The sequence below is a fragment of the Lycorma delicatula genome, chromosome 1 (assembly GCF_047948215.1).
Source record: "Lycorma delicatula isolate Av1 chromosome 1, ASM4794821v1, whole genome shotgun sequence".
NCBI classification, from domain to species: Eukaryota; Metazoa; Arthropoda; class Insecta; order Hemiptera; family Fulgoridae; genus Lycorma; species Lycorma delicatula.
The window spans coordinates 142,755,295-142,781,179 of record NC_134455.1 but is presented as its reverse complement, the minus strand read 5'-3'; the positions used below and the strand labels follow the sequence as shown (position 1 = coordinate 142,781,179).

Sequence of the window (25,885 nt, the reverse complement as noted above, 5' to 3'; positions counted from 1 at the left end):
AGGTTGTTTCTTCATAAACTAAAACTGATAAGCTTTGAAGGAAAGCTTATCAGCTTTTTGCATCTGTTCTTTCATTTTAAATTGGAAGAACAGATGCAAAAATCTCTATGATTTAAGAATTTTTAAAAAAATATCTGTCAAACTAGGGTGAATTTGAACACTATTAAATTCAAGATAAAAAATAGCAGTATAGTACTAATCTTTATTTATATGGAAGCTCTTTTTTCTTAGTATTCAAATCGACAGTACTATAAGATGGCTTCACCATATCGATGTGGTTTGTAATAAAATATATGAAAGTATATCCTACTAAGAGCTTTCTATAGCAGCTGGTGACAAATGAAAACACATGGGCATCAGGTGGAAATATAAGTAGGTGTTGTTTGTCCAATAAAACTGTCTACAAGGAAAAATTCTTAACTAAGGGTTTAAAAATTTGCTCTGTTAAAGTTTTAAAAACAATAATATATTGAGAATCTACTTAAATGTGAATAATTTTATTAATATTTTCTGAGAAAATATAAATAGCCTGAATTTTGAGTTAAGAAACTTACAGGTATGAAACCCTTAGCTCCCTAAATTACCAAAAATTATCACAAATTTTAAATGAACTATTTTAAGCCCTTTCATTATGGAACTACCTGTTTAAAAAACTACCAAATACAACAAATTACATATCATTTGGTATGATAAATCATTTAAATACCAACAATAAAATGACAAAACATTCAAAAGTTAAAAGTTTAAAAACATTAAAAAGTTATGAATTTATTTAGTAGACAAGTATGGTATAGTTTTAACAAATTAAAAAAAAAGAATGAATGATAAAATATGATGTAAAATATAATCTTTAAAAGCAAATTATAAACAAATATTTATCTTACAAATTAAACATTAAATGCTGTTAAAAATTAAGTTTATAAATTAACCAGTAAACCTTACATATTTATCAAGTTTTATGTACATTAAAGTAACTTAATATCATTGTTGATTAATTACTTAATCTTAGGATTAACTTTCATTTATGAAGAAGAAACACCTCATATGATTTAAACATGTCTTGTCTTATTAAAAATAAAGATGAAGATTAAGAATTTTACTATTAGTTCATGAATGTTTGCCAACCGGGCTGGTCTAGTGGTTAACTTGTCATCGCAAATCAGCTGATTTTGAAGTCAGAGTTCTAAGGTTCAAATCTTAGTAAAGGCAGTTGCTTTTATATGAATTTAAATACTAGATCATGGATATCAGTGTTCTTTGGTAGTTGGGTTTCAATCAATGACACTTCTCAGGAATGGCCAACCTGAGATTGTACAAGACTACTCTTCATTTACACTCACACATTGAAGTAATACCTAAGGGTGGTTCCAGAGGCTAAACAGAAAAAGAAAGAAAGTTTATGACTGTTTAATATAAATGTGCTGTAGATAACAATTATAATAATTTTCATTCCTATTATTGGTTTTTAAGTCTTGAGACTGTCTTAAAAAAATTGCGTGACTTTTTATTACAGAAAGTAAATAATTAAATAAGCCTAATTATTAAATAATTACTTTCTAAAAATTTAAAAAAAAATGATATATAATGGTTCTGTACTGTTGTATTTATAGTGGTAGTAAGCAGTTTATATAGTTTACTTGGTTTACTTGGTTTACTACCTCACATAGTTTACTTGGCTCTCTCCCTCATATGATTAATGCTCAGATTCTTCTCTATAAAACATTTTAAAATACTAAACCAACTTTTGAGGAAGAATAATATGATGTTCAACTTACAAATGACCACTATTTTTTAATTTCTGTAATAAGTTTGTTTACTGTTAAAAAAAAAAAATTAAATGAGGATATAATTTTTTTTAAAGGCCAACTTTTTAAACTGGTGTAAAAATTCTTTTAACAAATGGTAAGAATATGTTTTATAGAATTGTTTTATCAAAATTACAGTGTTTTCATGCAAAAAAACTATTCTGAGTTCTTTTGAAAATAATAACATGTTTATTTTGTTTCATACAAAATTTTAATAAAGAAAGGGTAAAACAGATGTTTTAATTTGGTAAATGATATGATTTTTACAAACATCAATACATGACATATATATATATTATTTATCACCCCAAACAAGGCTGTCTTCTTTTATTAGCAAGACTAAAATTAAGATTCAGATAAGGAAATTTATCTTAAAATAGCAGACCAAATAAAAGCTAAATATTTTTCTAATGACATAAATGTTAATAAGTCATAAAAATTGATAAACATCTGAACATACTCATCGACTACATTTGGATCCACAAAATTAAAAATTATTTGTTTAATAACAGTATATGCACAGCAAATATGCAACAACGCTGAAAGGTTGCATATTTGCAGCTCAAAGGCATAAAAAAAAAATTAATATAAATTTATTTATTAAATTATATTTTTTTACTGAATTTGGAGTATTTATTTGTTCACATGTGTTTAATATCAATATGTTTCTTGAGACTACTTCTTTAGGAGGAGAAAGCACATGATAAAAAAAATCCTTATCAGTGCATTTAAGGAAGAGAGCAAAATGGCTTCAAAAACAGGTAAACTGTAGGGATGCATAATATTAAGCTGAATCTATGACCTGTTTTAAAGTTTTAATGAATTACTTTCTATAGGTTACTATATTATATTTAAAAAAAAAAAAATGTATAAACAGAACTCTTACTTCAGATTAAAGCCATCATTATTTGCCTATTACAGACTTACATATTATTTGTGATATTACTAAGATGCATGTAAGCATGATCATAAATCACTCTCAGTCCTACATGAATGCATTTCAACAAAGTACTGTAGATCTAACGACAGGTTAGCCTCTTTCACATAGGGTGTTTTTTAGAAACCAAGTTTTGAGGCTACGGCTCCTTGAGCAATAGTTAATGTCAGTTTTTGAAATTAATTGTGAAACTAAAAATATATCACTGAAATTGAAGAGTGTAGATGCAATTATTAAACAGCATAAATCAGTTTTTTACACGTCCAAAAGGCCATAAAGCAGCAGATGTATGCAGTTTTAACATCTCCTGTTAAGTTAGTTGGCTTTTCGGGCAAACATCACACAATTTTTACTTACATTGTAAAGGGATTCAAATTTAAAATTATATTTGTAGAAATAAAGCAAACCTAAAAGTATTTCATTTCAAGGTAATACTTTCCTTCCCAATATTTTACATAAATTGCAATCTATTCTCAATTATAGTTTTCAGTAACAATTCCCACTGAGCTTTATTCGAAGAGATATTTTAACATTTTATTAGTAGATATCACAAATGAATCTTTTAAATTATTTTTTCTTATAGTTTCTCACTCTTTTTTTACTACAAATAAAATATATGCATAACGTCATTGTAATAATCATTAAATAAATTTTATAACAGTTTTATACTTTACTTATTTATTTACTATATTATTCAAACTTATTACTACACACCTCTTTAGACTGAAACCTTCTTCCATAAACCACTGATTCTGTTTTCTAATGATTTCTGCTTACTGCTTCAATTAATTAATCTACAGACAACTGATATTATTCTAAAAAACCTATCTGGGTATTTTTGAAGAGGTATGAAATTTTTATTGTAAAAACTTTTAACTAAGAAAGAAAAAGATTCTTGTACAAGATTTTATTCAGAGGTGCAGTGGTTCACAACCAAAAAAAAAAGATAAATAGGACATTGGCTGAATTCTTAAAAAAACCTTTAAACAACCAAAATCAAATAATTGTATGGCAATTTTTCCATTATTTAACCCAAGCTAAATAATCGGGGTTGAAATATGTTGAAAAAAGTTAAAAATAGCTATTTATATTGATCAGATTCCCCCAATAAAAAGATCACATGGATCTAAGTGATAGAGATATTCCTCTATCTTTGGATACATTTTCAGCAATGAAAACAAAAACACTTTACAGGTTTTTAATAAGTGATAACAGATTCTTGAAATAATCTAAGCTTGAAAATATTTATTCACAATTAATGATCAAATCGAGTAAAGTATGTAATAATAGTCAATCAATAAATGATTACAAAAATCAAGATAAAATACTTGAATGTAAAGACAGAGAAGGAGAGGGGGGAGAGGTCTTTGTTAAAAGAGATAATACATATGAAAGTAGTTTTAATATGTTTCAAAAGAAATTAGAACAGTAAATTGAAAAACAATCAAATTTTATAAATAAAAAAAGTATAAAAACACTACAGAAAAAACAGAAATTCAACATGTTAACTCCACCATTCAAATGAAAAATATCTGTTATACAAATCTATGAGAGCTGTTTGTAATGTGTTAATAGCAGTCATAATGTATAAAAGAAGAAGATAATTTTGAGCTATACTTTACAAAAACAGAATAAAATTTAGTAAGAAAATATTACTTGCTAAATATGAATAACAATCATGGACAGCACAATCACACTTGTGACATGCCCCGAGGCATGAGCAAGATATACACACAGTTATAGTTTAAAAAAATTTAGAAAATTCCCTGTTTAACTATATATTCTATTATTTAAAAATATGAAAAATGCATTTAATTTTAAACTGTAACTATAAAATAAGCTAAGCTATAAAATAAGTTAAGAACACATAAGTTTGATTAAAGTGTCTGTATAAACTGCACTTGAAAAGTGGTGATTTAGAGATAAAAAATATATACATACTTGCACAAATGCTTAATGTAAACTTATAACATTAATCCAGGTATTAGAAGTTTATAACTGAGCAATATATAATTATCAGAAATTTGCTGTTTGAGACTGTACAAATATCCATAGCATTGTATTAAACTTATTTATGATATGCTTAAACAATATGATGAAAGAATAACAATAACAACAAATTTTCTAGATATAAATTTATTTTCAATATATAATAAAAAATAGTACAAAATATAAGAAACTTAGAAATATATAAGAAACATATGGACGGAATGAATAACACACAAAAAAAGGTGGTAATATGTTCTGAATAAAAATGCTATTCATAAAAAATAGTATAAAAATCAAATAAAAAAAAGTTTAATTCTAAGAGTAAGTATAACAACTCAACAAGAGTTAACATTAAATAAATTATAACATTCACAGAAAATATAGAAATATAACAATATTATAATGCATAATTAAAAAAAAGTAACACAAAAGAGAACAATAAAACAATATACATATAAAGAATAAAAAGTGAAATTCAAAACTGTATAACAATAAAAAAATATATTTTAAGTTTTTCATGGAATGCTTAACATTAAAGTCCTAGAATGTTTAACATTTTACAAAGTACTATGTAATAAGAATTCCATATTTTAAAATGTCAAGTTTACTTTATTAAAATTAAAATTTTATTTTTTATAGAAAATTATATTTTCTTGTTACATCATAATAATACAAGTAGCATAATATAAATGACAAAAAAAAGAAATAAATATAAATAGTTTAACTTACCAAATTATAATCAATTTTCATGGGATCCTGCATTTCCAGTGGATATTGAATTATATAATCATATTTAAAATGTATTTATAATTGTTAAAATTGTTTTCTTTTAAAAATTTTGAAAATTATTATGAATATATATGAAAATTCTGCTGTCCAATTTTCAAAATTTTTAAAAGAAAACAATTTCAGCAAATTGACAAATTATGAATATATTTTAATGTAATTATAGAATTCAATAACAACTGAAGATGTGGGATCCTCCAAAAATAGATTATTGAAATTAATATAGTATGTATAACTTATCTAATTGCTATGTTTTGATGGTTTATTTCATATAATATTAAATTTTATTAACACCACTGTTATACTGCAGAAAACATATATATATATATAAGGAACAAACTCTCAAAACCTGATTTATCTACAAATTAAAATTTTTGAGTTTTATATATATAGTGTACTGTTATACTAAGCTACATATTATAAAGTTCTGGTTACATTCAAATCATGATTTATCCATGTTAAATAAATTAAGAAAAGTAGTTTTGTTCAAAAATGTTTTTCTATCCTTAGGAATAATTCAGTGGTATGTCCAATATCAATGATATCAACTAATAAAATATTATTTCTACACTTTTTTGTAACACAGCTAATTTTTTCATAACCTACAAAGTGGATTGCTTGAATAAAGGTTTGTTAATGGTAAAGTTGTGACTTTTTATTTTGGTTTGTAGAAAGATGAATGATTAGGAAGGTATTCATGTTTCTACTATCAATAGTGGATCTCAAAAAAGGAATTAAGACTACAAGTAAGGAGAAATGATGGTAAAAAGTATTCTGCTGCAACAGGTTGTAATATTTGTAATATTATAATGTTTGTTATTTTTCTTGTAAGCAATCTTCTAATCATCTTTCTTGTAATGAAATAATACCAGTAGATATTAAACATATTTGGAATAAAATTTTTATGGCTCCTTGTAAAGTCTGACAAGACGAAATGCAACACTGGTTCAAACAGTTCCATTTAAAATTTGATGTTCTCATAAAACTGAAAGTAAGAAACATCACCAGGTTCCGGTCTTCACCTGCTTTCTGTTCAGTATTTTATTCCCAGTGTAAAAAGCAGAAGGAATGATACCACAGATTGTAAGAAATTTTGTTATTATAAAATAGGACGAGTTTGGTTAGCTAATATTGTCAGTAAGGTACATAGTGGTAGTGCCTATTGAAGAGAATTGAGACAGTGACTGAAAGTCAGAAAAATGTACATAAAAAAAAAGGTAAAAGAATTTAGTGGTAACCTGAAAGTGATGAAAGCCATTACAACAGAAATAAATCTAAACATGTGTATTTGAACTGCCAGTTATCCACATGGTAGCTTCTTAATGTGTATAATGAAATTCAAAGTGACGTGTTTAAAGTTCATTTTGCTAAGTTTTGAAATGTTTTTGTAAACCATTTCAATAGTGGCTTCAAATCACCTTGCAACAGATATTTGCACTTATTGCTTGTTATTGAAACAAAACATTAAAAATGAAAGGTTCTTCTATTAAAAATGATTTAAAAGTTCACACATACTCTAATGACAAATGTACTTTATGAATATTTAAAAAAATATGAAATAAATAGCTTAGCTTGTGCTTCAATCTTCAGCAAATACAGCCTTTGCCGAAGATCCAGATTCAAGAAGCTTACAGATGAATTTTTATATCTGTGCATTGTTAACTGATGATAAAGAAGGAAAGGGCAGCACTGACATATCCTCAGCGTTGATTTCCTATTCACAATCAATAGATTTTCAGGTTATAACAACGCTTCAGCAATGGATGCAGTGTAAAACCAAGTAATATAGCCATGTATTCAATTATGAAGTGCTTGAACAATACTGACACTTCAGTTTTTCAAATGGTTTTTCCTGTCAGGGGCCATAGTTTCTTGCTGAGTGATCAAATTTTTGACAGAATGGAAAAGATTTTTCAAAAACATCCAACAATTCTATCAAAGGATCAGTATGTGCAGCTGTAAAAGTAAGTTGAGAATGTAAAAGAACTTGGGAAAGATTGGTTTCTCTATAATACTAAATATCTGAGTATGGTATATAAGAATTGTAAAGTAATAAGTAAAATAATAGGAGTGTTTTTATGTAAAAGATAAGATTACAAACAAAATATTTGTTTTAGCGAAAACAATGGTTAACTACAAGTTTGAAGATAATATTGAAAGCTATAAGACCGTATTATGTAAAGACTATACTGTGAGTATTGAACAAATTTTACTGTACCAACAATACCTTCCATTAAAGCTCATCAGAGCTAGGAATGGGGAGGGGTGCGGAACGTCACTAGGCAGGTGTCTTCCTCTACGGGGTTGGGATGTACTAATAATACCAACTGTTTGAGTAGTTTCAAGCAAGAAGAATTCAGATGTTAAAAACTATCAAGTCTTATGTTTGGGGAGAATTGGAAAAATATAAGTGATTGTGAGTGGTACAAAACATTTTTTCTTAATGAAGATAACACAGTATAACAATGATGAAGAAACATTTTGACTGCTTAAAGGGCTGAAAAGAGTTCGAAAAATTAAAAAAATGGACCAGATTATTAGAGTTTACTTTAAATTTTTTTAGATTTTTGTATTTGTATTTTTCTATTTTTTTGTAAAATACTGTTAAAATAGTTTTTGTAATCTATTTTATATTTTGTAGTTAATATTTTACAATATGCTATCACTTAGAAACTGGAAAAACTTGGTGAGAAAAAAGGAATGAAGATAATAAAACACTATAAGAACTACTCAAATTGAATTCTGAGCTTTCTATTGTATTTTTCTATTTTTTTTTTTTTAATAATCAACAATTAAATACCTTCTGCATACTCAAAAAAAAAGTTACACTAACATTGATTCAAAAGAACCATTGTTTTATTTCAAAAGAAGTTTTGTCTACACACTGCTCTTTCAAAAATGTTTTGTCCAGACTGACTTAACCAAATTTATATTTTAAACTTTATGAACAAAATGACTGATAATAACTACTATTACTATTGAAAAACATCAAAGAGTGTGTCTAATGATTAGAGAAAAATGTTTTAATCCATCGCTAGAGTAGTTTAAGAAAAAACAACTTTTCTCATTTTACTAAAAATCAGATCTATGTGACAAAAAACTTTTGAAAATATGTTCCTCATGTATATTGTATCAAGTATTATTTTATTATATAAAATAATTTAATAAAAGTAACACAACCCAACTTTTAAAATGTCCAAAACTAATTTATCTTACAAATAGAACATTTGTGATCCTGGGCCCAAATTATAAAAAAAATCAAAACAAAAAAAAAGATTGAAATGATTTGTCTGGTCTGTGTCACTTCCATGCATTAAATTTCATTTAAGAAATGCAAATCAATACCACTAATTACTATTTTAATACCACATAAACATAAGCTGGAAAGCTTAAAGAAAATTTAACATGCTGTCAATGCAGAAACTAAACAGTTTTGAAACAAACAAAAGAAACAGTTTAAATGTTAAACCAGATAAGTTACTAGGATTATTTGACATAAACATAATTTTTTTTACAGAAAATAATTACAATTAAAAACAGAAGATCTTTTCATTGAAATTTACAATTAATTTTGAGTTCAATATACTTATTTCGCAGAATGATACTAAATGAAATGCACATTTTTAAACTTTTTAAGATTAACAGCTTTTATAAGATAATAGAAGTATGCGCTGACAAAATATGCTCACAGATACTGGTTAATATATCTGCATAATAAATATTAAAACATAATCACAGTTTTATAAATAATGCTTTCTGAAATTTACAAAAAGTTATGAAAAAAATTAATAAGTTACTGAATTAGTAGAATAAACAAAACAGATTTACTTTTAATAAAATTTATAATTCAAACTGAATAAATAATACTATTAAGTGCTATAGACTGATAATACAGAGACATATTTAGTTACAAACCATTACAGAAAATAAATCAGTAAAAAAGTTAATTTCTATATGTAATTACAGGCATGACAATACATTTACATAATACAATTACTTTAATATAAAATTACACATGAGTACATTAATTTTAAGGAGTAATAAAAAATGCCTAGTGCTATAATCACAATAATTTTAGACTACCTGACATGGAACTAATTACATCTACAAACGGCTTACCCATGTTCAAAAACATCAATATGCATGCCTATCAGGCATTCATATTGATATAAAGGTGTAATGACAAAGAAGTGAGTGATATGGTGTTCTACTGCCTCTTCATTAAGGCCAATATTCAATCACACATGCCAAATTCACTGAAATTCATAATTCAGCTATAAACATGACACCTTCAGTTTGTTTGCCACAGTTATTAATTTATGCTGAACATCATTGCTCTAAGAAAAAGCAATTGCGATTAAAATTTTTTTCTAGTGCTTTATATATAACACAGCCATAAAAAATTGAGATAGGAAGGTACGCTCGATAGTTAATACATCCTTTTTTATACTGAAATAGAACCTTAACATTGCTTCTACTTGTTAGACAAAACTTACCTTCAACGAATTAGCAATGCATACATAAATAATTATGTACAAAATTCATGAGACATAAAAAGTGCAGCATAATCTACCTAATTATATTGTCATACAATTTATTATAATACAAATCTTACAGTGGTTGTGCAAATTCTTTTTCAAGACTCATTGCATGGGTTTGATATAAAACTAAATTTACACAAAAATTGTACTATGAATAATAAAATTCTCATTAAAATAGTCTATTGCAATAAACTATCAATCCTAAAATTAGATAATGTATAAAAATCTACAGTACTTAAAATCCAACTACTATACTATTTAGTCACTTAAGGCACTGAAAAAAAATGAGTATAAAAATTTATTATAAAAATACATAAACATTTTTATTTGTGCTACTAATCCATTTTTATAAAAATTATATTTCAGAAGAACAAATTCATTACATTATTTAAACTTTGAGGAGAATATTCACATATAAACAAAACTTAAACTTCAACTAATAATTTACAGCTAACAGTATGATATTAACCAAATTTGGTATTATTAAATCCAATTAGGGACAACAGTGTTTTGACATAAAAAACTAAAAATAATTTTATAATTTATCCTAGAGCAATAAAATAGTCTCTTATATACAATCAAAAATTAATCGATATCATATTTAAAAAGTAAAATTCTCTCATCCAAGCTCTATTAACGTAACAAAATTACATTTTGATAATCTGTACCATTAAAAGTTGTTAGATAGATTTTTTTATAATTAAAAAAATAATGTACAAAAAGTTTTTCATAACCCAAAATTTTAAGTAAGGATAATTCATTCAATATTTTTAAATTACTGTTAAGAGATATAAGGGGAGTCAGTTGAGTTAAAAAAAATTTTTTTCGGATTTGTTTTTTATTATAAAATATTTTTCCTTGTTATTTTAGCTTTATAATTTGATACCAGTTTTATATAACTCTGATGAGTAGAATATTTTGTGTGAATATGTTAACCTGTGTGTGTGATGTATGTGGGTTTAACTTGTAGACTGTATTGAATACTACTGCAATTTATTTATTATTTTGTTTGTATTACTTTTAGTGCAGTAAGAAATTTACAATCATGATTATAATAACACAACATCATATGATCAATATAATATGAACCTCAATATAATATTAATAGTGATTTATTAATAGTAATAGAAAAGGTTGCATTGGTAAAAAGCGTGCTGCTTTTGGATACAATAATAAAACTCTTACTAAACAGCAAAAGAAGTTTATTCGAATTCAATGAGGGAAGCAGTGAAGGAGTTACAGACAGAAAATAATGGAAACAGAGATATTGCCTGTGCATTTGATGGTACACGGAAAAAGTGTGGCTGGTCGTCAAACAATGGTGTGGCTACAGCTACTAGTATCACAACTGGGAAATTCATGGACGTAGGAATATTATCTAAATATTGTTGATATAAAAAAAAATTGAAAGGAGTTCATGATAATATATGTTCAGCAAATTACTCTGGTTCAAGTGGCTTCATGGAAGTAAATCGAGTAGTCAACATTTTTCAAAGATCACAAAACCTTTATCGTATTTGGTGTAAGCATTATCTTGGTGATGGAGGACTCCAAGTCATTTCCCACAATTTATGAATTCAGTTGTTATGGTCCAAATTTTCTTACTGAAAAGCTAGAATGTGTGAGCCATACACACAAACGAATGGGAATAAGGCTTAGAAGGAAAAAATTTAAATGAAAGGGATAAAACTTACTGATGGTAAACATATTAGAGGATGTGGTCGTCTTTCAAAAACAATCTATATATCAGATAAAAACATAATACTGCCTTGCTATCTGAAGAAATACGTTAAGCCTACAATATATGAAGCAAGCAGTGTGGGCTATGTATTTCCACCTTGGAAGTTCTAAACCAGCTCCTGCTTTATACCCAAAAGGGAATGATTCATGGTGTAAATACCAGAAAGCTACAGCAGCTAAACAAAAATACAACTATGACCAACATCTACATCTTCCTAGTGCTGTAATGACAGCCATAGAACCAGTTTTCAAGGATTTAGCCGACTCAGTTTTGCTCAGAAAATGTATAAATGCTGGTTCTCAAAATATAAGTGTGTCAGTCAACAATATTATATGGTCACAGATACAAAAAAAAACCGTTGTAACGGTTACTACACTTGAATTGGGAGTACATAAAACTATATCCTGTTTCAATAAAGGAATCATTACAATTTGCTTGATTCTGAGCAAGTTAGGTATTACTCTAGGCAGTAACTGTTTTGTAACAATGAAGAATCTTGATGGATTTCGAATCAGGAAAGCAAAAAAAGCTACAGATGAAATAAAAAACGGTGCTGGCAGAAAAAAAGATTAGCTCAGAGAAGGACTAGTATAACGAATAGGATGACCCAGAAAACCCTTCTTATGAAGCTGGACTACCGTATTGATTGAAAGTATTTTTGAAAATTTATTTTATTTTCTCTTTCTTTCATCTTTATTGAGTTTTCAAAAATTAATTTTTTCTACACAAAGGTACATCTTTCTCAAGAACCGTTCAAGATATCTTCATGATTTTTTTTTGATTTTTTCATCTCATTCAGATGCACAATCTATGGATTGATTTCCTAAAAGTCGCAAACACTTTTTAAAATATTTCAATTTATGTGTAAAATTTTCCATCTGTAAAAGAAAAGTTTGTAAAACATTAAAAAATTGTTGTTTATACAAGGTCTTTTCATCAAACTGTACCAAAAGTCACAAACTATACAGTAAAAAAAAGAGTTATGAATCTGACTGAAGTAGTCTCTGAGAAAAATGTACCTTAGTTAACATTATAAGTATAGGACAACCGACTCCCCTTAATTATTCAAAGTTAAAACTAATAATCATATAAAACTAAATAATGCTTGAAATTACAAATAAATAAATATGGCTAGCAGCCATATTTATCAAAAATAGTTTTTTACTCTGTACAGGGCTTCTGGAAATTGTCAGGTAACTTTTACAATTGTAAACTATAGAAAAAAACAATGCAATTCAACTTTTTTCATCATATAAAATTCTATTATAAACAATGATTACAAAATAATAAAAATAATTACTTAGGATATAAATTCATACACTATCACAATACAATTGAAAAAACTGTTATGTAACTATTGCATACAAGTTTTATTTTTTTACTTTTAGCCAGTAACGTTAAAGAAAATGTTGGTCTCACATTATATATTAGTTGTGCACATGGTCACTTAATGTTTAGATAAAAATAAGAATTTGCAAAAATTGTCAAACCAAACAGATTATAAAAAATCTAAAACTTTCAGCTTAAAATGCTAATAGAAAGATTAATAATGCACTTAAAAATGCAATTTTTGAAAAGTAACTGTTAGTTATAAAAATATGTGATAAAACCATCACCACAGATAAAGCAGAAAAATAAAACATGAAACAGATAAAACATGAAACATGATCAATCTGCACTAAAAAAAGAAAAGTTTGAAGTACAATTATACAGTAGTAAAAATTAATGCTGTATCAGTTAGCTTATAAATACTAAATAAAATATTTTGACTTTTACAATTTATAATTATAAATATACTACAAACAAATATTGTAATATTAAATTACATGGTATAATTTATTGATCAAGGTTTATGTATGAAATAAAGTGCAAAGAACAAACAAACAAAACAATAGTTTTGTTACTGGTAAGCAAGGTTTGGGTACAGAAACTTTAAAAAAAATATGAGGATAAAAGAATTGCAAGGCACTGAAACTAAACAGGCAAATTTGAATAACACGACATATGGCATGAATGTATCGATCACATCATGAAAGAATCAAGTAATTTATTTTATGTCACACATTTTCTATCCTACAGTAGCGAAAAAATTAGTCCAAATACAGGGAATTTTCATTCTGTGGAAGACTGCTTGCTGTTTCCAGGTTTTGTTGTTAGTTCATATATAAACAAAATTAGTGGTTTTTGTGCTTTTATAATTCACTGTCAATTAGTTTTGGTGACCTTGTGAGTTTCTGTTATAAGTTTGTTATTTGTTTCTAGTTAATAATATGGATATAACCCCACAAAAGCGGTCAAAAATTGATGCTCTGTTCCAACACACACAAATGACTCAAAGATAAATTGACAGTGAGTGTAGTTTGGGGTTAGGCACTGTAAATGAAATTGTGAAAAGGTTTAGGGAATCAGGTTCTGCCTATCCAAAGAGAAAAGGAAAATGTGGATGGAAAAAGAAAACCATGCCTACACAGGATCGATTACCAATAAGAAAAAGCAAAATTAATCCACGATTGTCAGCTGTTGACTTTAATAGGGACTTGAGAGCCAGTGGGACTAATGTTTCTGATGACAGTTTGTAGAAGATTGCTGGCAGTGGGAAGGATTGCTCAGAAACCTAAAAAGAAGCAGTTACCAACACAGATTATAAAGACAAAAAGATTTCAATGGGCAAAGGAACAAAAAGAATGGACTATTGAGATGTGGAAAAAAGTTATTTTTTTCAGACGAGACTGATTTCTTTATCATCTTCACTAATTTCTTATCTAATTTCTGACTAATTTCTTATCATCATCATCACTACGAATGTAGTATAGCCTACATTCGTAAGTCAGCAGATGAGAAAACTACTACGCCAGTACAACTGCAACAAGCTCCCAAATACCCATCCAAAAAGATGTTTTACACATGAAGGGCCAAGAGGACTTATGCCTGTTGATGGGATGATGAAATCATACCAATACATTAACATATACCAAAGAAAAATAGTCACACTTATACAGAAGAACCCGGAACTAATTTTCTGACAGGATCTTGCACCATGTCACACGCCAATGAAAGCAAAAGAGTTCTTCTAAAACCAAAAGAAGAACAGTTTGAGTGCTCTCGTGGCCAGGGAACTCCCCCAACCTGAATCCCATTGAAAATTTATGAAAGAAGACTTGGAAAAATGAATTGTAGCACAAAAACTGATCTTATTAGTTCAGTGATACAAGTTTGGACTCCAAGATGAAGAAATCAAAAATCATTGTTCTACCTTAGTGGAATCAATGCCAAAGAGGATTAATGAGATAAATCAAAAACAAAAGAGTACATATAAACGATTGAGTAAGTTTGACTATTAAACATTTCTTCTTTTAAAAATAAGATTTTCTGTTAAAAATACTGTGTTCGGATTAATTTGTTCACCATTGTATGTGAAATATGTATCTATTTTACGAAGGTCATTCAAATATAGATTGGAATTTTGCTGTGTAAACTGAGGAACAGCAGTGAATGTAGTGAGACGCTGTGGGTAGTTGGATATGTGTGGAGGGAAGCAACCGGCCAGCCGTGCCCATAGGTCACCTTTCCACATCTGTAGCAAAATGTCTTGAGCAGGAAGTACAATCGTCCATTGCGCAACGGATTATAATCTGATTTTTTGCCAATGAAGGTGTCAAATCCTCTGAAATTTTCACTCTAATTCAGGCACAGTTTGGAGATACTAACCTGTCAAAAACTGAAATGTTTGGGTGAAAAAATTTCAAAGTGGCCGTGATGCAGTGGAGAATGAAAGTCACAAACTTATTCTGCGGATCAGCGTCGATGATAACTTTCAGACAGTTCATGACATTGTGAAAGTGGGCGTCACTTAACTATTGCAACAGAGGTGGGCATAAGTGTTGGGAGTGTGTATAGGCACAGAAAAATGTCTGGAAAGACATCTGTCAGTGGCTTCTGAATAACTCTGAGGAAGAAGGAGAGACATTTTTGGGCCGTATTGTGACCTACAATAAAATATGGATCCACCACTACACCCCAGAAAGCAAAAGAACAAGTATGGAATAGTGGAAAAGTGGGTAAGGGGCACCGCCACCGATCAAGGCCAAGAAATAGTTATGATTATGTGCTGCTGATCAATTTCTTGTACAAATGAAGTGAATACTACTTGCCAGTACCTAGATTACATCAAGGCTGGTTATTGCAACAAATGATGCAAGTAATAATCGATTAGCAACATCCTTCTTCTCCATGACAATGCATAGTTGCATACAATAGTTCAGACTCGCGATAAGGTTGTAAAAAATTCATTGGACACCCACAACAGTCCAGAGTTGTCATTGTAATTTCCACATGTTTACTAAAAGAAGCTTTAGAAGGGTAAAGATTTGAAGACAATGCCACAGTCAAGCATTATTTGCGCAATTGCTTGTTGGGGCAGCCATCCTGTTTTTTTTTTTTTTTTTTTTTTTTAAGGAAGCAATGCAGAAAAATAAAGTATTTATTTGTAATTCTATCTTACATCAATAAAGCTATCTAAACAAATTTCAGATTATATTTGAATGATACGTAAGTTTTATCAGTGTTAGACTCAGAATGGGGGGGGGGGATACACTATTCCACTTCTCTTTTATCACTATTTAACGATTTTACCAATAAACTACTAATGTGTTAAAACTGATACAAGATATCATTAAGATATTGTGCAGTTAATTCATGATTTTGAAAAATAGAATCATGTTACATTTAGACTCTTCTACAGATCATATTACATACAATCCAGATGAAAATAATACAAACATAAGGCCTATTTCTGCCTTCTAAAAAAAAAATAAACAATGAAAACATAAACAGAACATAATATATATGGTTTAACAGCAATAAAAACTTAACATATTTAAACAAATTAAAAAAATTATCAGGGTGAGTAAAATAATTTAATTTAAATGAACTTTACCACCCCATAAATGATTCAAGGAGTACATAGTTAATAGAATTATCTTTGTTTTGTTTACATATAAAAAAGAGAGTATATACTTGTACTCTTACCACCAAACATCACTTCATTAATGCACAAAAAATATACTTATCAAGAGCTATTTACAATGTAATATAATTTATTTGGTATTATGATCGCTAATAATCTGTACATTTTTAAACAGGAATGTAATATAATAAAACCTAAAAAGTTTAAATCTTGTACAAAATGTTACTCCAACAGTTTGATTAATTTTTGTCTTCATGTGAACTAGTATAAAAAATATTTGAGCAAACTGTTAAATATTCTTAAAATTGAATATTTACAACTACAACTCAAGTTTATATCCTCCAAAAGCAGTATTATTTACATACAATATTAATTTTATTATTAACTGACAATCTTCATTAACTGCCTCATTTATAAAATAGAAGAAATGTGATCTATGATCTTTTGTTTTAGGAATTTACCTAATTGACAAAAATTCAATTAATTAACTGATTCAATACAAAGCAGGATAAAAAAAAATCATTAAATATACTCTACATTTAAATTTCATAATTTAATAACCGTATTCACTACTATGATTTACCTTTGTAATATCCACAAAATAATTACCATACAGCAGAATATGACAAAGTTTGATTCAACAGTTGATGCAGCTGCTAAGCGACATTTAAACATATCATACCTGTAACCAGAAACATATTAGATTAAAAATTTACAGATCATCTACATAAGTTTTAAAAAATAATAATAACACTAAAAATAAAACGATACTAAAAAGAGAAGCATATCCTCAAAATGTAATAAAGAATGAAGTTGAAGAGTAGATGTGGTAATAACAAGTATATGTAACTATTAAAATTGACAGACAAAAAATGTAAAACAAATATCCAACAGTCTACTTTTAATTTATTTACTTATTCGGCTGAATGTATGTGCAACAGTATCATGTCACGCTGTTTCTAATCTGCTTTTTTAGTCGATTAGTCATCTGCCTTCTCATGTAAACAAGAAATAATAATTTGTAGATTGAAGAAATAAGTTTAGATTCATTTTTAATAACAATCTAAAATTAAATAAAACTGAAAGCAATTAAACCGATTTTTTTTTTACATCCGTTATTCTATTTGCAGTAGAATGGCAGGTAGCATCAACTTTTCATGTGAAAGTTAAGGGTTCGTATCTTGGTCAAGATCAGCATTCTTCACATTAAAAAATTCATCTCTTGTAAAAATACGTTTATTTTTTATGATTAAGCTCGTAGCTTATGTGTGGAATATTAGAATGGACATTTTTTTAGAGTATGAAAAATGCTATGTATTCTTCTTTTTGAACTGAAACTTATTTTTTTTTTTTTAAGTTAAAAAAATTAAAATAAAGTTCTTTTATAAACCTGTGCTGATACAAAGAATTGTGATTTATTTATATAAAATTAGTAATTAAAAACGAAAATAAATACTGTTTTTAGATACCATTGTTTAGATGGAAAATTCCATACTTACATTTTTTAGAAAACTGATGTTCATTAAACCATACAATCTTAATAATGTAATTAAAATAAAGCAAACTGCTGGGAAATCAACATGGGAATCTCAGAGAACATGTTACATAAAGGCAGAGAGAATAATTCAGTAATCTACATGATTATTTTAAACAACATTGTCAATGTAATAAAACGTTTTACAAATGTAATTAATAGTATAAAGAGAACATAAAATAGCAAAAACACACAAATAAACAAACAATGTTTATGTAATTGGGCAGTACTACCTGTGTGTAGGTAAATAAAATTAGCAGGCAGTATCTGTCATTTCAAATATGTATTATAGAAACGTAAAATACAGCACTGAAGTTGTAAATATGGTTTAGGTAATAATTTTACAGCGTTTAAAAAATAAAAATTCATGAAAAACTCTTTATTTCCAGGTTAACGTAATCTTATAGTCAGGAAAACATACGTCTTCTCTTCTTTCATAATAGAAATATAATTTATTTACTATTTTGACACACATACACACAAAAAAATGTGTTTTGCTGAAACAACTCTACAAAAAAAATTATAATCACAAAAAATGTGGTAAAACAATTCTGATACAACGATAACTGTAGGGGAAAAAATTAAAGCAAGTTAAACAAATATGTTATTATTCTTTCCCAAAAAGAAGGATGGTGCATGGGTTTGTTTGTTACAAAAAATAGAGACATAAATCATAAACGTCAAATGGTTTTATTTTTGCTACTATTGGTGTTGGGTGGCTGCGTGCAGTGCAGAAATGATTTATTTAAAATTATATTTATGTTTTGGGAATATAAAAAGAAAACATTGGGATTAGAGCTTTGTTAAAAAACACAACTCAAGAAAGAGCTTAAAATGTTTAGAATTTTGAAGCTTTATGTTATTAGTACGCGAAATTCATGAACATTATTTAGTTACAATTGGCAAAAACATTTAACAGAATCATGTAACATTCAAACCATGTAACATTTTCAAGTGGGACCATAGGTCCACTTTTCCTAGTATAGAACAACTGTTTACATAATGTCAAATAATTTATATTATAAAATACTTTACATAGAATTCATAGATTTTTGTGAAGAGTTTAGAAAAGTTTTTTGAGTTAAATGTTTTTTTAGTTTCTGCTTTTGACTGGAATTGACTGAAATAATATTGCATAATTTTTAGATAACAGTAATTTTTAATTCATAAATGTGAATGTAAATAGTCTGTTTTTAATATTTAATAAGAATTATTTAATAATTAATTTACCATTCCCATCTTTATTTTATTTAATTAAGTGGTTTTATTTTTATTAATTCCACAAACCTACTGATGAACATTTAACAATCAAAATGGCTGTATAGTTTGCAGATTATTGTTTAAGTTATTTTTAATTAAAAACATAATAAAATAAAACTTTGAGAAGATTGTATTTCTTATACTTTTCTGAACATTAAGTGAACATATCCAGTTATTGAAAACTGTTGCATAAAAATGATAATAAAATTCAGCATCTCCTAGCAAAATATAAAGAGCGTTCCAGATCTTCAAATATCATAAAAATGCTTTACACAGAAAACATTTAGCCATACTATTTTATGATTTAATAGAATGTTTTTTTGTTTTTTTTTTTTTAAATTGTGCTACATTTTTCTGCTGATAATAACTAACCAACACAATAAGGGCAAATGACAATGTTGGAGATTAGGGTGACAATGATTATGATTATAGTGAACAAGGTGACAAAGTGGTGGTGATGGTGGTATTAGTGTGAATGTTCAAGTGAGGGGTGGGGGCTAGAAGAGGAGTGGGTGGGTGGTGGGATAGCTCATTGTGGGAGGTGATGAGAAAACATTGTCACTAAGGCTTCCACTGTAGCAGCAATGAAAAAGAACAAGAAGAGAGTCTTTGATGTATGCATGACAGTTTTGATTGAATATCACGAACAAAGAATAGGGTGGGATTACATTTGAATGATGGACAGGCAACACAGGATGAGGATGGATAGATGGATGGATCTTGGAGTTGATGGGATGGGCAGAGAACTTACATATAACAGAACACAACATAACATAAGGTTGAGTGCATTTTTCTAAATGAGCCAGGAACTAGTGAGGGTGAGATACATAAGAAAAAGGGGTAAACTGTTTGAATGGAAAAGAAGGGGACTCTTAACACAACCAGTTTCATTACAATAGTAGCGAAGGTTCTATGTCCCGCCCCACACCAATGTACCTCATCTATTCCACTATCTGTCTATTGTACACCTAACACTCTACCCTAAAGATCTATTATAAAATAGTAACATTAATGCTAAATAACATTTTATTTTTGTTTTAAAATAATTAGATGATACGTTCAATAGAGTTATTATAAATTTAAGGAATTAATAATAGTTATGACTAAATTATTAACACATATATTTTTTATGTTCCCATTAAAAAGGGAACAAAAAATGTGTATGAAGAACATACTTTACGAATTGTAAAAAAAAAAGAAAACATTAATTAAATTTACAGCTTAATTATTTCTAACAACCTAAAACAATGATTTCTAAAATGCTAATACCAAAATTTTGTAAACTAATCAAACAGAACACTGAAAACAGACTAATGTTATAAAATAACATTAGTATTTATTTTAGTCTCGGTGGAAATGTGTTTAAATATATAAAAGAAAGTTTTTATCATATGGTATAAAGAAAACTGTACCATAAGAAATGCATCTTTCAGTGGTATTTTCATAAAAATACACTCAATTTGATTTTGATACAATTGTATTCAATTTGCTTATGCTTTCTTTAAACAAATCTACTGACTCATGATATTAAATACTATCACTGCAGCATTTACATTTTGATTTATTGAATAATTTACTGACTTGTATAACATCTCCCATCACCAATTAAAAACATTAACACTTGGGTTTTTCTCATTAATTTTCTTTTTAGTTTTTATGATCCGTGGCATACAAAATATTTAAGTTTTTTTTCAGTTTGTACTACTTCACAACAGGCTATATACTTAACAACTGAAAAACTTGATAATAAATGTTGTATCGATTAAAAATGTGATGCTCTGTGAAAATCAAATCTAAGATCAATTATTTAAAAAAATCCCAAAATAATACTCCCATTTTGATTAAATATGCCCACATTTCCCAGAAGCTTATGGATGGGAAGTGGTTTGGAGGACCTTAAAATATCCTCTAGGTTGGAATTACTATTTCAATTTGTATTTCCCGTAATCATAATTTTTTACCATTCATCCCTTTTATTTATCCTCTCATTATTGGTTCTGCGGGTGTAGGTAAGATTCTGATACATGCTTAAGATATCAAGACTCATTCGTATATGCATCAATATGGTTGATGAAAACTTTCCCCCTGTGGACTAACCCATATATTCTGTTTCCTGACTGGTGAATATATAAAAAGCATAATGGTTGAAGTGTCTGCCAGGAAAAACTGGACTTTTTGCCTAAGAGGCAGTTACGTCCTGGTACAACCCTAATAGGTATGCCTATTAAGCCTGCAAGCAGCCAGAAGTCATCTTTCTAAACTGGAAGGAGGGCTTCACAAAAACAATTAAAGAAGAATTTCAGATTATCCTTCAGGGCAAGAGGTCAAATTTGAAAATTAGTAACATTAAGGATACTAGGAAAAGTCTAGTTGTTGTAGTGGTTGACAAAGAGATAGTTAGTCATTTCAGAATCTGTCATTAGTAAAAAGTTGGAGGTCAAGGTGGATCAGAAATATAAAAACGGGCCTCAAGTCATTGCTATGATATAGATCCTTGCCTGTCCAAGGAGGAAGTTGTTTCTCTCATACAGGCACAAAACACTGACCTGGATGAGGAGACATTAAAGTCTGAGTGCAGGTTTTTGTTCAAATTATTAGAAGTGATGCATGGTATATTTGAAGTTTGGTTTACTCTGTTTGCTTTCAACTAGCTTGCTGAGGGCAGGTTATTTATGGATTTCTCTTCTTGTAGAGAAAAGGAATACATTGATATTCACAGATGTTTTATGTGTTGTAGATTTCGTATAGGGCAAAATTCTGCCAATATGCTTCACTCTTGAGTAATTTGCAGAAGGTTGTGCAAGGATTGTAAGCACTCAGTTGATAGTAAGGACTTTGATTGTTATTTGAGAGCTGTTGAGATATATTTTAATTTACTGCATGGTTAAGTTTGAACAGATAAATTCTCAAAGTTCTAACATTGCTCAGATCGAGTTAGGTGAAATTGCTAAATGAGTCCCTTGACATAATTCTTTTGCAACATCCATATGTGGTACAGGGCAATCTGCCAAGTTTTATTGGTTGGAAAAAATTTTATACTGTAAGTATCAGTATGTTCGCAGTTCTATGCAGGAGGACATTGGATTGTGTCTTTTTGAGGCAAGTTTCTGATACTAATCATGTCACTATTAAACTTGTTATTGATGATCTTGATTTCTGTGTTAGTTTGTATTTTAATATAGAGATTACACTGAGGAAAATTTAGAAAATGGGATAGAATTCTTGCTCTTGTTGGTAACTGTCCTACAGAGCTAGGTACTGATATAAATGCTAAGTTGCTTCTTTGGTACAGTGGAGTCACAGATGACAGTGGTGAATTAGTTGAATGCTTTGTTGAGTATGGTTTAAAGGCCTTTAAAGTGAGTTACCAACATATGCTGGAATGGTAGATGGAAGGAGATTGTTTGTCGAACAAATATAGATATGCCTATTAGTAGGAATATTCCTGGTACGGTTGATGCTTGGTCTGTTGTTGATGATTGTTCTAGAGATCATCAATTAATTATCTTTGAGTTGGTTAAGGAGTTGCAAGACGCTTACAAATGCAATGTCTCTGTTCATCAGGGGTGTTTCCTGCACAGGAAGGCAGACTGGCTTAAATTTGTTAATATTCTCTCTGCTAGATTCCATGTCTTGGACCGAAGTCTTTGTGATATTCAGTTTGGAAGACCTGGCAGAAAGATTTTCTCTGGCTTTCATTGATACTACTGAGAATTCAATTATCTGCAGTTCGGATCAAAAAGAATTGCTCCTTGGTGGTCTAGACAGTTGTTTTTGTTAAAACAGTCTGTAAACCATCTCTGGACAGCTGCTCAGCAGGAGAGTGATCCTGAATGGTTTTGGTAGATGATAATCAAAGGCAAAGGTCTGAATATTTTCATTTGGTCAATACATCAAAAAGTGATTCTTGGCATTCATTTGATAGAAAGCAAGGAGATAAGGCTCTTTGGAGTGCTGTGTATAATCCTAGGGCATAAGCGTAAGACAAATATTCTTTAGTCAGCTCTCTCAACCCTGCAGGGTGATATTGTGACTAATGAAATGTTGTATAATCTGTGAGTCCAAGAGGAAGTTGCTGCTTTTTCAACAAACCTGGTATTCAACAAATTTTTGGGACTGACATTCCTGGAAGGGATCAACTTCACACGCCCAGGCTTTCGCCAATGACTGTCTCCTCTTAGTTCGCAGTAATTCACGACCGCAGCTATCAGACCAAGCGCAGGTGGCTTTGTCAACTGCAGAGGGCTGGATTGACATTCAAAATCTAAGGATTTCTGTGCCCAAGAAGTTTATGCTTCTCAAGGGTGCAGACAAATTATCATACAGTTGTAACACTTGTACTAACTATAAAGGCTGTGTAATCAGCCAAGTTCGAGTTCGTAAGTATCTAGGTGTTTTGTTCAATGAGAAGTTGCTGTTTTGCAACCACATTAGGCAAGTAGCAGTGGATGCCGTCTCTGCGATGCACAAGCTTAGAGGATTGTTTGAAAGGATTACATCATTTGTCAGGCCATCATTTGTACATGGTGTACCAAGGTGTCTTTGTATGAATTCTTATGTGGCGTCTGTTTGGGCACATAGGTTGGAAAGAAATTGAGCACTTATTCAAAATTTAAGGAGAGCCCAGCGCAGCCATAATTGTATGCACTGGTATTTTTAAAACAACCTCCTACGAGGCTACCATTGTATTGGGAAAGGCTTTTCCAATCGATTTAGTGGTGAAAGTTTGAGCGGCCATGTGGAAATTGCGAAGAGGCAGTGAGGCTGAGGTATTTGGGAGGCGGTTTTGAGTTGGGCCAGTAGTGGAGTGGAACAGTGATCTCAATGCACCGGTTCTAAATTTTAAACAGTTGCCCATCTCTTGCTGGCAGAGGAGGCTTTACAGCCTCACGATGGAAGCATGGCACGCCATGATCAAGGGAAGGCCCTTGTATAGATTTATACAGGATCTGGGGGAATGGTATGCCTCTCTTTCATTTTTAATGGCAACGGGAGCCCGAATGCTCTCCAATCATGTAAATTTAAACCAATATTTGTTTCAGTTCCATCTGGCAGCTGATGAGCTGTGTGTCTGGAGAGGTCCAGTCGAATGAACACATGATGTTCATTTGCTCAGCTCTTGGGGGGGGGGGGGAGGGGGCAGAATTCAGGCCACCATGGAACTTAGAGGTCAAGGGGAAAATTGGCCACTCACAAGTGATGAGAGCCGTATTGTCGGACCGTGTGGGAGTTCTTTGATGCAGTTGCTTTGTTCAACGGACATCAGTAGTTTACCTAAGGGAAAAGATTCCTACCGTGCTTCTGTAGGAAGCTAACCGGGAGATATGGCTGGCTACCAGCCAGATTAAGGCTCCAAGCGGTTTAATGGTGGACAGGTACTTGCTGGCATTCAGTGGCCTAGGCGTGGCAGCGAATTGCTGTGTTTGATATGATAAATTAATTATTGATCGTCATATATGTTTTAGTAGTTGACGGGGTGCGCCTACTCATTTTAGTGATATATGACAAGTGCGCGGTGGGACATGCAAGCGAGTGGTGTATGGTACCACGCTTATTCTGCTCATGTTTTTAGGTTAGCTCTAGGAGCTAGTTAGGAGACTGGTCGCTAAACTGTTTTGTGGCTCGGTAGTCGTTTATGGCACAGACATTTGGTCTTATGTTTTAGGGCAACCAAATGGGGTTGTGGCGGGAGAAATGCCAAGCAAACCAACCAACCAACATACAGAAGGGTGTATGAGAAGCTATAATACTGTATTGCTACACCTTTCTGAGCTCACTGAATGAGGTATAAATGTTATAGGAATATTTTGTTCAGAGCCCAGCACCTCCTACTGTTATGTGATTGGTGCCTATAGGACTGGAGGTGGTCTATGTTATTACTGGTATTAAGCCCATTGATATTCCTGTGACTGAGCGCCAATTACGTTATGATGCTAAAAACGTAGATCAACTTATCTCTCGGTGCATATAGGAAATAGATCACCAAGGTTTCCATTTATAGAAGGTAAGGTAGACTGAAATGTCTGACAGCTGTTACATATATATAGTATTTTTCCTGGTGTGAGAAGTATGCAGGTAGTTAGGTGGATTTCCCCCAACCAGCATATTACACAGATTCCTTCTGAACATGATGCTTTTCGAGATAGGTTGGCCAGATTTGGTTTGATTAATTCAGACTTGGTCTAGAGTATAGAACCATTGATGATGTGTCTTATATGTCTGTCCTAGGTACGAAGCTGAACATATTAAAGTAGCTAGAGAGCTTGCACGGATCAGTTCTGGTTCTGATCTGCAAGTTAATTGGAAAATCAAAAGGGAATGGATCA

The 25,885-nt window shown here is 29.9% G+C and overlaps 1 protein-coding gene across 1 annotated transcript in view; it reads right to left on the bottom strand.

Moving 5' to 3' along the window:
• Positions 1-4,125: 4,125 nt before the first annotated feature.
• LOC142323345 (uncharacterized) overlaps positions 4,126-25,885 on the bottom strand; it is an 82,340-nt gene continuing 60,580 nt past the window's right edge. Inside the window, exon 14 of the mRNA XM_075362850.1 lies at positions 4,126-17,447. Coding sequence (XP_075218965.1) covers positions 17,345-17,447 — 103 coding nt within the window. The 3' untranslated portion in view covers positions 4,126-17,344. The remainder of the gene's footprint in view (positions 17,448-25,885) is intronic.